This window comes from Grammomys surdaster, unplaced genomic scaffold (genome assembly GCF_004785775.1).
Source record: "Grammomys surdaster isolate TR1022 unplaced genomic scaffold, NIH_TR_1.0 170, whole genome shotgun sequence".
Lineage (NCBI taxonomy): Eukaryota > Metazoa > Chordata > Mammalia > Rodentia > Muridae > Grammomys > Grammomys surdaster.
Window position 1 is genome coordinate 6,786,210 of NW_021604618.1, and position 14,954 is coordinate 6,801,163.

Here is a 14,954-nt window from a genome sequence, read left to right on the forward strand (position 1 = left end):
ACACACACACACACACACAGACACACACACACAGACACACACACACACACACACACACACACACACTGATTACAAAAAAATTTAAGAAAAAATCTTGGATGTTACTACTATACATCAAATAAGTATTAGATTTTAGGCACTAAAATCTGAGCTCTTTGTACCAGTCCTATGGGAGACAGTATGGTTATTTTTCTCACTTAACCAATGAGGGAATGTAAGACCACCATAAGTTCATAGTTCACAAGGGGTCAGTCAATAGAGCCAACACCAGAAACATGATCCAGGGCAAGTGCTAAATCAAGAACATTATTTTCTTTAGGATTTTATATTTATCTATATGTATTTGTGTGTATGTATACATGACATGTGTCTATAGGTTCCCATATAGACACCTCTAGATCTGGGGTACACATAGTTGTGAGACCCCCTATGTGGGTACCCCCTATGTGAGAACTCAGATCCTTTGCAGATCCTTTGCAATTCTGACAATTACTCTTAATCCCTGACCCATCACTACATCCCTAAGAACACTCTCTCTTAAAGTTGGGGTACAGGTCTTGCAAATATCTTGTTTATAGCCTGGACTCAACAATTGCTTAGATGTACAGAACTATTTTCCCTAAATCTAAAAATAATATTTAGTCAAAAATTAAAAAAAAAATCTCATCAAGATCAATGTCCATGAAAGTTTCTAGGTGAGATTTGGAAGAAGGTTATGACTTTTTCTTCTTCCAAAAAAATGGTGGACAAAGTCCTTGTATTTTGAGACTTTCAGAGCTCCTCCACAGTCTCCTTTCTCCAAGAGCCTCCCCTGCTTAGAAGACCTGATTTAGAACAATACTGAACTCTATATTAAAAAATGGTACTGTTGTTAATAGGAACACAGGCAGCTACACGCATGTAGGAAAATGGAGATTTCACCAGAGCCGCATGGCCTTGGATAAACTACTGACTTTCCCATCTTGTCATCACAGCCTCACTGGTCCTCTCCCAGCCCAGCAGCTCCTGTGAAGTTTAACAGAACATTATCTGATGATCGCTGATTTCAATTATCTACATAGAAGTTCACGCTTCTTTATACAGAAGAGTATTTTTTTTTTTCAGAATGATTTCCAAGTTTCCTTGTTCAGTGAAACCAGAAAACTCAAATTAGTGGCTCAAACTAGCATGCAAAGCCCTGTGGGGATTCTAGACAGAAGGAGCTGTGTTTTCAGTTTTTAGCTCTGGAGAAGCAAAGACCTGCAATCAGAAACTTCCTTAAGATGCACTCAATCAGGTTTATAAACGAGAGGAAACTTTTATTATTTTCTGTAACTGTCTTGCAATCATTGACTGGGGTCCTGTCATTAGACTAATAGAAAACAGATTAATAAAAAGAAAACCAAATAGATTCATGATCCATATACTTGGGAACACACACGTGTGTGCATGTTTTTACGTACTCCTGTGCACATGTATGTACAATATGCTTACATGCATGTGTATCTGCATATAGAGACTGGAGGACAGCCTTGGTTATCCTGCTCAGGAATGCTGTCCATCTCCTTTGAGATAGGATCCTCATTGACCAGGAGCTCCCCCATTAAACAAGACTGGCTAGTCAATAAACCAGGGAGGTCCTCCTGGGGCTGTATTAGGAGAGTGTACCCCTACACCTTTGTTTATAGAGTATCTTAGTAGAGCAATTCATTTGTGGAGAAGTGGCCAGAATAAGGACAATGCGTTTCCAGGGGCACTCATTTTGAGAAGGTATGAATATATAAGAGACCTATTGGGAGACAAGCACTAGGTAGTAGAGTTTGTATATCAATTCCTCCAGGCTCATAAGAGTTACAATAACTAATCTGTGTCTTTCCTCATGTAGACAGGAAATGGGGACTCATTTATAAGAGGAGTTTTTTTTCAAATGGAAGGGGACACAGAATTCTTACAATAGCTTCTTCTCGATTGTCTTTAGCTCAGTCTTTTTGCCACAGAGTCATGCTTCAGTGACATGTTCTACTGCCCTTCAGATTCATCACCCAGAGCCCAACATATCTGGGGTACAGCTGTTGTAGGGAACAGGCTGCTGGGTATTGGTGCAGGGAGGCTTGCGGAATGGAGGCAGTAAAGAAAGAAATGGTCCTGTCAGCTAGCTGTTAGTGGGCTTGAGAGGCACTGATATCAGCAGGTACTTAGAAATGGAACTACCTCTGACCCATTGCTATTAACAACAACAGAGCAAACTTTCTCTAGTTTTTGCCTTGCATTCTTTCAGATATCCTGCTTTTTGCCTTTTTGTTTTCTCTTTAATATCATTGTTTTGTTTTTCAAGATAGGGTTTCTCTGTGCAGCCTTGGATGTCCTGGAACTTGCTCTGTAGATCAGGATGTCGTCAATTCAAGAGATCTGCCTGGTTCCTGAGGGCTGGGATTAAAGGTGTGTGCCACCACCAACTGGCTTCAATACCATTCTTGATGCTTGCTTATACCAATGTCTCCTGGTTGGAGAAGTTGACAATGAGGAAGAAAGCTCACACTGAGTTTCCTAAAGGTCAGTCTCAGGACAGACAACGATGATGCCTAGTATTTATTTACAGCAGCCAGTGTGTACTAGCCATGCAGTATCTTCACATGAATAATCTCATTCCATCTTTCCAAGAGTCTCTAAAAGAGGTTTGATCATTATGCCCACTGTATACTGAAGACAAGCTGAGAGAGTCGGTTAGCTCGCACAGTGTCATGTAGCTAGAAAGCAAAGCAAGGACTTGGACACAGGTCATTGAATGCTGAGTTCTTCCAGTTTCTTCAACTGCTCCAACCCACTCCCCTCCATGGATGGAGGGTCTGCCATTCTCACTAGCCCTGGCCTGCAGTGATCAAGCATATCTCACTGAGTGCAGAAAGCAGAGCCCTGTGTCAGGGTTCTTGTCTTTCCAAACTGTCCTGACAGCTGGTGTACACCCTCCCTCAGATTGTCTACGTCATCTTGTCCCTTCCAATTCTGTGGTTTGCTCTTTGCTTCATGCCTTCATGGGTAGTTCAGGGTGATGGTCTTCTTGGGATTTTGCTTTTCAAAATCATCAAAGCACCCCAAAAACTAGAGGATAAAATTTAGACACCCTGTCACACTCTTACTATGTTCTTGCTCATTGCCACATCCAAATTCCACACATATCCTCTTCAAGGAGTCCTCTCTCTCTCTCTCTCTCTCTCTCTCTCTCTCTCTCTCTCTCTCTCTCTCTCTCTCTCTCTCTCTTTCTCTCTCTCATAGATGATATATGTCCTCAATTATCTACCATCATTCTATTTGTATATATGCATCTATCTATCTATCTATCTATCTATCATCTATCTATCATCTATCTATCATCTATCTATCATCTATCTATCATCTATCTATCTATCTATCTATCTATCTATCTATCTATCTATCTATCTATGATTTATCAGCCCAAGTATGTATCTGTCATCTGTCACTTAACTGTGCCATCCATCCATCCACCCATCCATCCATCCATCCATCTGTCATCTACCTAAGCAATTTAAAGTGCATTTTGTTGGTTAACTTTGCTATACATACTTTGGGCAAAAAGAATAAATACAATTTAGAGACTAACTCATATATATATGCATTATTTCTCAAGGGTACTGGTCAGGTGCAGCCTTCCTTCTAGAAAGTTCTCATTATTCTCCTCCATGGATGGAGATATTAGTTTTTTCACTAGCTCTGACTTGAAGAATCATCCATGTCTCATAACTTTGAGCTTTAATCTAACATCACAAACTAATATTGGCATATCCCAGGTCTAAATTAGACTCAAGTATATCATGCTTTGCCATTCGTAGCTCATGCAAGTGCCTTAAAATCTGAATCTTTCTGATCCAGAATTTATAGAAAATGCTACCGATTGTACATCTTGACTATAATGGTTAAACTTACTTTTATGTATTTCCTTTGAAGCTATATAGCATAGTGGTTAGGACTACAGCCTGTGGGTCTGAGAGTCATAGGCTCAAACCTCAGCTGTGTCCCTTACTTGTGTGACCTTAGAGGAGTTAACTCTCAAAGGCTCCTTTTCCCTGTTTGTGGGAAAGAGACACTAGGATCCTACCTGTATGCTCTTGGCAAGTATCTTGTGCTGCTGAACTCACCACCGTCATGAACTCAGTCAGGATTTCTCAGGAGCCTGTGTGTGCAAAGTGCCTTGTTTCTCACCTGCAATTGCTCAGAGCAGGAAAGGGGAAAGAGCTTGTGGGTAGAGAAGTGTTGAGAGGGGAGGGCAGGCGGGTGTCCTTTATCCTCCATCGCCTGTTGGAGGAGGGCATACTCGGCCTCACATGGAGGTGAGGGGCAGTTTTTTTTAGGAGTCTCTCCTTCCATGGACTTCAGGGAATAAACTCTGATCCTAGCTCTTAAACAGCAAACAGTCTGTCATCCCGCTGGACCGCAGGCCACTCTTCTAATCTGACTTTGCCTGGCTGATTTAGGGGATTACAACCAATACCTGTCCTGGCCCCCCATTTCAGCCTTCCGTGCCATTTTTCTCAGCTTTTTCTATAAGTCTCTCATCTCAGGTTCTAGTACCATCCTGCCCTCTGAGCCTCCCATCCCAGCTTCCTATCCTAGCCTCCAATCCTTCTTTCTCCGCTCAGCTTTCTAGCTCAGGTGCAGGTTGTCTGAATGAGCATCCTTCCTAGTCTCATCTGAGAGGTCCCACAACCATTCCTACTTCTGTTCCCAGCCAGGTGCTGCCCGTCACACACCTCTACCTTCACCATCACCAAAGGTTGACCACGGAAGTCCAGCGAGACGGAGCGGGCTCTGGTATCCCGCTGCTTCCCCGGAGGCTGTGCACCGGCCTCCAGGCGTGGTCACGACTCCCTGGGCCTCGCAAGGGTTAAGAGGAGAGCTTTGGGCTGACGTCGCTCTGGCCGAAGGTGGTTCCCCTAGCTGAGGGTGGGAGAGCCCGGCGGGCTGAAACCCGAGCTCTGTTTCAGCTGGGGCTTGGGGAGGTCTCGGGCAAGAGCGCAGCCGGCTGCCTTGTTCTCTCGCCTAGGCGTCACTCCAGTCACTCGGCAAGGCACCGGTGCAGCGGGAACGATGGAGCTGGACCGATGGGCGCAGTTGGGGCTCGTGTTCCTGCAGCTTCTTCTCATCTCATCCTTGCCAAGAGGTACTGTTAGTGACTGAGAGCCCTCTGCGGGGTCTGATGGGGAGCTGGACAGGTTGGGGGTTGTTCCAGTTATAATTTGGGCTTCCTGGCTGGGAGCTCTGATGCTCCCCTTGTCGCCTTAAGAACAGGATGATATTCCTGATTGTGGGGCTAGACTATGTCCTGAAAGAAGAGAGCTCCTGTGCTCTCATGCCGTCTATCTATCTATCTATCTATCTATCTATCTATCTATCTATCTATCTATCTATCTATCTATTTGTCTGTCTGTCGTCTTGTTAAAGGACCACATCGCCCTGGGAAGTCCATTCCCTGTGAGTTACTGGCTCTGATTTGCAAAGTCAAAGTTTCCTGGGAAAGTAGTCTCGCAGGGATGAAGAACAGGGATTGGGTGGGCATTTCTCCAATGAGCCCTGCTTGAAAAAGCCTTAAGGTGGGAATTCTTCAAAGCAGACCCCCCAGCGCAGGAGCTCTGGTCACTCAGAAAGTAGCGCACATCCTGGGAAGTGGGAAGCAGAAGCTTAGGGGAAATGGGCAGTTTGTTTCTGGATGTGCAGCATTTGTTTGGAAAGAGTCCTGGCTCCTTTGTTTCCCACATGTCTTATTTGGAAGCCGCAGTCCCAGGAGATGGGCTCCTAGTAGCACAAGAGGTTGGGACATGACAGAGTGTTAAGCATCCTCTTGACAGATCGTAGAGCAGAAGCCACGGAATGGCAGGTCTCAGAAGAGGTCCTTAGTCAGGGAGCAGGGACTCCTGTCTGCATCTGTCTGTCTGTCTGTCTTGGGTGGCTGCAAGGGTGAGGTGTGAGGTGAATGAAACCGGAAGTGTGCGGAGGATTGAGATGCCAGGCAGAAGGATTGAGGTGCAAGGCTAGAGGCTACAGGTGTGAGGCGTGGAGTTGGAGAGGTAAGGTGAGAGGAGAGAAGATAAGACCTCACCAGATGAGCACAGCAGAGATTTGCCTGGGAGGGGAAACTTTCCTTAGGAGAAGGGAACATGTGAGCCCCTCTTGTAGACTTTCTGTGCTGGCTGGCTGGCTGTACTCTGTGCTCTATACAAAAGGAGGGGGCTTTGCTCTAACAGGTGAGTGGCAAGTGCCCAAGAAAGACATGGACGTGGAGTGTTATTGAGAGACCACAGCCTTCCCTTTGTGTCAACACAGAGAGCCTAGAAACATGAGACTTCCCTTCCCATGTTTGGTTAATAATTTCCATGTACAGAAGCCTGCCTGTGTTCAGCTAAATCTCCCTTAATGATTTACTGCCCCAATGGTGGGAGTGTTTGGGCTGGCTATATATCTCAGTGGCGCAGAGCTTGCCTGAAGATGGTTAGCTTGTGTCACCCAAATTTAACCTCACTGATATCTTGTGCAGCCTGGATAACGAAGGAAGAAGGAAGGAGGAAGGAGGATCCCTTTAAGGAGGGCTTATAATCCCAAAGTCTAAACACTTGGGAGGACTTGAGGACTTGGCATTAAGATTCATCCCCACTAGAATGTGTGGCCTTTGGATGCAAATCTCTAGGAGGTGCTGGGTGGCCTACACCCACTCTAGAGGATCCTGCTTCCTCTCAGTTCCAGGGCACAGTGTTCCAAACCCCCAGGGTGGCATGAGCTCTCTCCTCTGCTTAGCTTCTGTGCTGTGGCAAGTGAGACAGCATCACTCTACACAAGTAAGGAAACAGCTCAACTTGCCCAGGGGCTGAAAAACTCATTTATTGTTGACCTAAGAATCTCTTTTACCTTTTGCTATGGAAAAGCTCAGAAGAGGGTGTGAAGTGAGCTGTCAGCCAAGCTGCTGACTGAAGCAAATAGCAGCTTTATGTGTTTAGCACGGTCATCCATTGTAGAGCTCAAGGCAGAAAGCAGAATGGAGAAGGAAAATATTTCTTCTTGCAGGGAATGAGTCCACTCCCTGGTCCTGTCAAGAAAAGCTGGAAAGGACATTTCCTTTAATTACTTTTCTAAAAAGAGTATCTGGTATGTAAACACCCCACGGGTTGGTCCGGGAAGTTGTTGTTCATGAACATGTGATTCACATTGGAGGAGGAGAATCTAAACATGGGGCCAAGTGATAAACCTAACATAAACAGCATGTGAGGGGAAACCCAACTCCGCTGACTCCACCAGACTGTAGCAGCGCTGCCAGCAGAACTCTGCCTAAGAGGAAACCCTCACTGAAAATATGGGGCTCTGGGGAAATGAAATCTTAACACGGATCAGTTCACAAGTGTCGCTTCCAACAGACGTTAGCTTGTAGGGAATGAACATAAACCGACTAGGGAAGATAATTGGAAGCACAGATACTCAGCGAGCAGGAGCAGCCAGCTGAGACAGGGAATATGGAGAATAAGCAAGGAGAAGGTGTGGCCAGAAAACAATTAGAGGTTCCTTATAATGGATTCGCTAACACATTCCAAGGAAAGCTATGAAAATTGGCCTTTTTGGCTGGGGTGGAGTTGTGTTTGGAGCATGAAGAGGGTGTTCCCCTAGCATCTACTCTGAGGATGCCTGGCATCCCAACAGGAAAATAATTTTATGGTGGATGCACTTCAGACACAGAACCTGGAGTCCCCTGAGCTGAATCTGAGCTGAAATCTTCCTCTCTGAGGACTAGCTGTCAGATGGTATCGTAAGGCACCATACAAGCTTCCGAAGGAGGGCAATAGCCAATAGACCCACCCAGCTATAACACCTGTGAACCACAGTGACGAGCATGGTGCAACAACCCTAAAGGTGCAGTAATGGCACACATTGGTGGTAACCAAACACTCTCTAATTAGACTTAAGACCCGCCGAAAAAGAGGGAAAACATTGTCTGATTCAGTTTGTGAGTGTTATGGTTACTTTTCTATTGGTGTGATGAAACACCATGAACAAGGGAACTAACAGAAGAAATAGTTTAACTGGGCTTACAGTTCCAGAGGGTTAGAGTTTATGATGGCAGAGCAAGGGTGGAGGTATGTGACTGGAGCAGCAGCTGAGAGCTTACATCTGAACCACAAGCAGCAGGCAGAGAGAGAAAGCTGGGAATGATGCTAGTGTTTTGTAACCTCAAAGTCCTCCCCTAGTGATATACCTCCTCCAACAAGGCCACTTTTCTTTCTGAAACAGTTCTACCAAGTGGAGAACAAATATTCAAATGTATGAGCTTTTGGGGGGGGCATTGTCATTCAAACCACAACAATGAAGTACAGTATAATTCATTAACATGGAAATCAAGATGTCAGATGCCAGAGCCTACAGGAAGTAATTGGAAGTTAGTGTTTTATGAATAAAGAGTTATGGTCTGATATGATGAAAAGGTCTTGACTATACATGTTGGTGACCATTGACATCAACAATGAAAATATTGATGACAGTGAGCTATAAGTGTGTGTGTTTGTGTGTATTCATGTGTGCAGGTAATGACTTATAAAGATAATAGTAATATATTTTTTCTACAATAAAAAAATACTTTTAGAGCATGGCCAGTGGTTTGTGCCTATAATCTTAGTACTTTGCAGGAGGCTAGCCTAGGCTACATCAAGAGACCCCCTTTTTTTAGAAATAAATAAATAAATATCTACAACACAAATTAGTGGCACCTTAGGTAAACCTTGGCTGCATAGTTTTCAAGATCACATTATCTTGTGACATTCCCTCTAGCACATCTAACCCTGGCAAAGGTTAAGGCGCACAAAACAGAGAAGAGATCCCTTGCCATTCTTGTTTGGAGGGTACTGTTTCTCTGTCTTGGGAGTTGAGGTGCTGAGGGAGGCCACAGATCTAAGGACTGTAAATTGATCACCCAGTGCCACTTGCCTGAAGTATCTAGTGGGGTATTTGAACCTGAATGTGTTGAGAGATACTGGCTCCTCTCGGTAGTTGGCATATCCCACCTTCTTATGTTTGATACCGTCTACTAGCACTTGAGTTTCTGATCTACATTCTTAAAGAGATAGAGACAGAAAGACGGGCAGGGAGAAGAAAAATCATGGAAGGCTGGACACTGAATTTGGAGAAGTCCAAATGTATAAAACTGCTAAAGACTTACTGGTTGGCTAACAGGAGGTTTTGAAGCACCTGCTCTATATATGCATAACCCTCAGCTATGTTTCAACTCATGTAGGGCATGTGGGACCATATTGCCAGACAGAAGAACTGACAAGGTTGAATCTCAGGAATCTCAGAAACCTGAGACCAGTAGGAGTGGGGCCTCTCCCTATCTGTCTGTGTACCTGCTCTGGAACACATAACCAAGACAGCGCATTGAGGACCGTGGTTACTCAGTCACATAGCAAAACACCTGGGGTTCTTCTCCATGCTAATGAGGTGTCTAGATAGCCCTGAGCCTTCAGCCAATGAGCTTCCCTGCCTGGATATTCCTTCCTGCAAAAGGTATTTAATCCCTGGTTCACACCAAGCAAAGTGTGTGCATTCACATCCACCATCAGATAAACCAACATGGACAAGCAAAGATCATTTATTTCAGAGAGCTGCTACATTAAGGATAGCAGCTGGGAAGGCTTTTGACTAAATGCCTAAGACTCTCCAGGAAGGCCTTTTTCCCTCTAGCCCCTCCAGGATACTCAGCTCTCACTCTCAATCAGACTGGATTTCTCTTGTCCTGGGCTCTGCCTGTGCAGACCCCATGAGAGAGGAAAAGATAGACCTTACACCCCTGTTTCCAGTCCTCCCTCTCCTAGCTGTACATCAGTGGTAGCTAGGTACCCAGAGAGGAGACCTTGCACTCTTTCCCACCAGCAGCGTGCTAGAGGTACCAGCCATCCCCAGTCACCCCAAGACGAGAGGCAAGATGGAAGTATGACAAACTGACATGTTTTGTAGGACCTGGTCTTGCTTCTCTTTGTGACCACCTTACACTTTGGTATAGTATTTATCTCTCATGAATGCCCTTGTGTATGAGCTTGTGGTGGAAACTGAGTGTGAGGCTGTGGATGAAGTAGTTTGGAGCATAGAGTCTCGGAAGCAGAAGTGTTACAGAGCATATAAGGCCCTTGTAAATACTCAGAAGTCTTGGGGAGGCTTTTTAATGTCCCTGGCATAGAATATTAGTTTGACTCAATCTTGCCTACATCTGTGCTACACTGGAGAGACAGAATTGGCAGAGACCATGGTGTCTAAGGGACCTATGACTCACCTTAAGTTAGAAAATTATTTCCATCTGCTCCATTAGGGGACAGAAGATTCCTGATACAAAAGAAAGGTTATCTACCTGCCTCCCCCTAGGCCAGCTCTAGACACTGCAACTGACTAGAGGTGTGTGCATGTTGGGAAAGTGCCACTTCTGTAATAAATGAGGGAGGTCGTGATCTCTCAACATGGGACGGGACTGTCGGCCTCACTCCATGGCTATTTTGTAGTTACAGGCATCCAGCCTCTTCTCTTCCTCGTAGGTTTTCAGTGGAAGTGAAATGTTACATATTCCAGTTTTCAAATTCCAAAATAAAGAACTCAGAGGCTAGCTGGAGTACCAGAAGCTACCAGATTGATGATGGAAACCCCACCAGATTCCAAGCTTGATCCCTGTTGAAGGAATTCTATTTGTCAGTCATCATTAGATCTGAGCCAAAGCTGTAAGTTTATTTTTTTAAAGTATGTCAAGCTAAGCCTCATATCTATAAACAGCAGCTCTCTAGAAAGGTAGAAAATTAAAGCTGCCTGAGACCCTACTCCACTCCTTTCCTTTGTCCACATGGCAAAGACCCGTGAGATAGACTTAGCTCCTGTAGGTTGAGAATACAATAAGTAGGGATTACACATCAAATTCTTCACTGTTGGTGAAATACCAAAGATGGGGGCAACTTTGAAGAGGCTTCTATCATATTATACCATACCTGAGGGATTTAATTCTAAGTTTCGTTACCTAAACAACTGACTGAGTTTATAATGTTACATATTTTCTATATATTTTCGCAGTCCTTGCATCAAACATAAGAAGAAATTGGAAAGTTCACTTGTGGAGGAACTTAGGCCATCCTTGCCCAGGTTGACTGTTGAGTGACTGTCTTGAATTCAGATAGTCTATCTGCATAAGGCTTGTTTTGTACTGTAATAGTTCACAACAGTACCACCTAAGCAGTAGATCCATCTGGACTACCTGATGGAAGACCCTGATGTCTGACTATCCCTTTGAGGTTACAAGTTCTCAGCCTGGCCCAAATGAGGTCATCTGCTCACCTCTGTGGGAGGGGCATGTGGAGAAACGGAGAAATCGGCTCCAGTGGAACCACGTGGATCCTGAGAGGAGCCATTCTATAGAGCAAACAGCTGCTAAGCCGACTGAAAACCCATCCAGTTTCAGGGAGGGCTGTCCTGTGTCTTGGATCCCACTCTGATTGGACATAGTTTTGTCCCACAGTCAGTCTTTATAATCTGAATCATGTGTGTGTTTGCAGGGGAAGAGAATTGAGCATAAGACAGATTTCAAGCGTGGCCCTGACACTGTGTTTTCCTGTTTTCTTATGAATTTGTTCTGTCAGGATCATCAGTTGAACACTTGTACGTTATGGGATAAGTGGAGCAGGTCTATGAGCTTCTTTTCTTTTTTTCTTTTTTCTTTCTTTGGCATAATACAATTGATGGATATTGCAGGAGATCTTTTTCCATAAATACCAGGATATTTTTTAAACCAAATCATTTTAACCTGGAGAAAATGTGCCAGAGTGAAGACACCTACTCCTATCACCCTTCAGCCTCTAGAGCTGAGTACCTGCTTTAATGAGGTCTCTGCTCACCTTAGTAGGAAGGGTGTGTGGAGAAAACAGAGAAATCAGCTTTAACCCTTGGTGTTTTCATCTCTGCCCTCACAGAGGTTCTGGCTGTCTCAGAGGGCTGGGTTAGTGGTTTGGCAGCGTGTGTCTACATAAGTAGACGTCTGGTCAGCTGGTTTTGTGATTGAAAAACCATGGCTACTGCTATTGCCAAAATGGAGCGAGGAACATATTCAGCCAACTGTAGCTCACAGGGAGATTCAGTGATTGTCTTCATATCCTCAACAATGGTTTGAAGAAAACCCAGCTACTTTAATGCAAAACCCTGAGTAAAGGGAGGCACGTTAGTCCAGTCTACTTCAATTGATTAACTTGTTTGAGGACTCTGAGAAACTAAAATATTAGTATTTTCAAGCCCACTGTCCCTTCTCATTACTTCTAAAGATTTCACTGAAGGTGACCAGTGAACTCCCTTGACCATGAAATCCCTCTTCTAGAGTTAAAAATAAAGTCAAGGAATGTCCTAGGTGTCCTAGGACATGGCACCTGAGCTTAGATTATGGCTGTAAGCTTCTTCTCTCATATCTGACGTATCCTTGTCTTACCTGAATTTAAGGGAAGATATAGCTATCAGCAAAGTATCTTTCTTTGTCCAGGACTTCTTAGCCTGGCTTTCTGCCTCTAGGGGGTGTGCTGTCCTTTTCCAAATGGTGCCTAGACTCTCTTCTGGGTAAGTTTGGCTCCCTTGGCTCATGTGTTAGAACATATTACTAAGTGTCACACGCCTTATAGAAATGTGACACAAATTCAATAGACAAAAATGTTCAGACTGTGTGACTGTGATGGATAACCAGACTCTACAATAAAGATGGAATTATAGCAAGAGAAGAGTCTAACATTTGTCTTTGTCACAAATAGCCTTCACTTCAGGAATTACTCCTGCCTCTTATGTTCATATTCATGGGTCTGTTTAGCAATGTTTAGCAAGCATCCACCAGGCACCAAGAATGTTTCAAAGTGCTGGGATACCATGATAAATAAGACAAAGTCCTTTTCTTTAAGACATTTGCAACCTGTTGAGAGAATTTCAGGTTCACCCTAGCAATTCCCTCACAAAATGAGTTTCACAAGTTGCAAGTCCAGATTGATGTTTAATAACAGAAGAGGAATGCCAGGAGGCTATGAGAACATAATTCAAGGGATGTAGAGATTAATTATATACAAACTACACTATAGATTTGCAGAGTTTAACAACGAAGAAAGCCATCGTTCGTATATCACAAGGTAGTTTTTGGCCAAAGAGCCTTCTTTGACATAATATCTTAAACTCTCAGATAGAGTCAGTGATCCATGGAGTGTGGTTGTAAAATTTGTAGTCTCTCACTCAAAAGGAGTAAACCGTTGAAGAATACTTTACAACTACAGAAGATCAAAAGGGACATTTTAAAGTCCAAACGTGTACGGGCTTCTTTATCAACTTTTTAAAAGTATGGGCAGTAGTAAAAGCAATTTACAGCAAACCAGTAGCCAACATCAAGCTAAATGGAGAGAAACTTGAAGCAATCCCACTAAGATCAGGGACTAGACAAGGTTGCCCACTCTCCCCCTACCTATTCAATATAGTACTGGAAGTCTTAGCCAGAGCAATTAGACAGCAAAAAGAAGTCAAAGGGATACAAATAGGAAAGGAAGAAGTCAAAATATCGCTATTTGCAGATGATATGATAGTATACTTAAGTGACCCCCAAACTTCCACCAGAGAACTCCTAAACCTGATAAACAACTTCAGCAAAGTGGCTGGTTATAAAATCAACTCAAACAAATCAGTAGCCTTCCTCTACATGAAAGATAAACAGACTGAAAAAGAAATTAGGGAAATGACACCCTTCACAATAGTTGCAAATAATGTAAAATACCTTGGTGTGAATCTAACCAAGCAAGTGAAAGACCTGTACGACAAGAACTTCAAGTCTCTGAAGAAAGAAATTGAAGAAGATCTCAGAAGATGGAAAGATCTCCCATGCTCATGGATTGGCAGGATTAATATAATAAAAATGGCCATCTTGCCAAAAGCAATCTACAGATTCAATGCAATCCCCATTAAAATCCCAACTCAATTCTTCACAGAGTTAGAAAAGGAAATTCTCAAATTCATATGGAATAACAAAAAACCCAGGATAGCGAAAACTATTCTCAACAATAAAAGAACTTCTGGAGGAATCACCATCCCTGACCTCAAGCTGTACTACAGAGCAATAGTGATAAGAACTACCTGGTATTGGTACAGAGACAGGCAGGAAGATCAATGGAATAGAATTGAAGACCCAGAAATGAACCCACACTCCTATGGTCACTTGATCTTTGACAAAGGAGCTAAAACTGTCCAGTGGAAAAAGGACAGCATTTTCAACAAATGGTGCTGGTTCAACTGGAAGACAACATGTAGAAGAATGAAAATTGATCCATTCTTATCCCCTTGTACAAAGCTCAAGTCTAAGTGGATAAAGGACCTCCACATAAAAGCAGATACACTGAAACTAATAGAAGAGAAGGTGGGGAAAAGCCTCGAATACTTGGGCACAGGGGAAAAGTTCCTGAACAGAACTCCAATGGCATATGCTCTAAGATCGAGAATTGACAAATGGGACTTCATAAAATTGCAAAGTTTCTGTAAGACAAAGGACACTGTCAATAGGACAAAACGACAACCAACAAATTGGGAAAAGATCTTTACCAATCCTTCATCTGATAGAGGGCTAATATCCAATATATACAAAGAACTCAAGAAATTAGACTCCAGACAAGCAAATTACCCTATTAAAAAATGGGGTATAGAGCTTAACAAAGAATTTTCAACGGAAGAAACTCGAATGGCCGAGAAGCATCTAAAGAAATGTTCAGCATCCTTAGTCGTCAGGGAAATGCAAATCAAAACAACCCTGAGATTCCATCTCACACCAGTCAGAATGGCTAAGATTAAAAACTCAGGTGATAGTAGATGCTGGCGAGGGTGTGGAGAAAGAGGAACACTCCTCCATTGTTGGTGGGACTGCAAGATGGTGCAACCACTTTGGAAATCAGTCTGGC

At 43.5% G+C, this 14,954-nt stretch overlaps 1 protein-coding gene across 1 annotated transcript in view; it reads left to right on the top strand.

Moving 5' to 3' along the window:
• The first annotated feature begins 4,921 nt into the window (after window positions 1–4,921).
• Pamr1 (peptidase domain containing associated with muscle regeneration 1) overlaps window positions 4,922–14,954 on the top strand; it is an 88,627-nt gene continuing 78,594 nt past the window's right edge. The window contains exon 1 of the mRNA XM_028767032.1: window positions 4,922–5,155. Within this exon, the coding sequence (XP_028622865.1) occupies window positions 5,083–5,155 (73 nt within the window). The 5' untranslated portion in view covers window positions 4,922–5,082. The remainder of the gene's footprint in view (window positions 5,156–14,954) is intronic.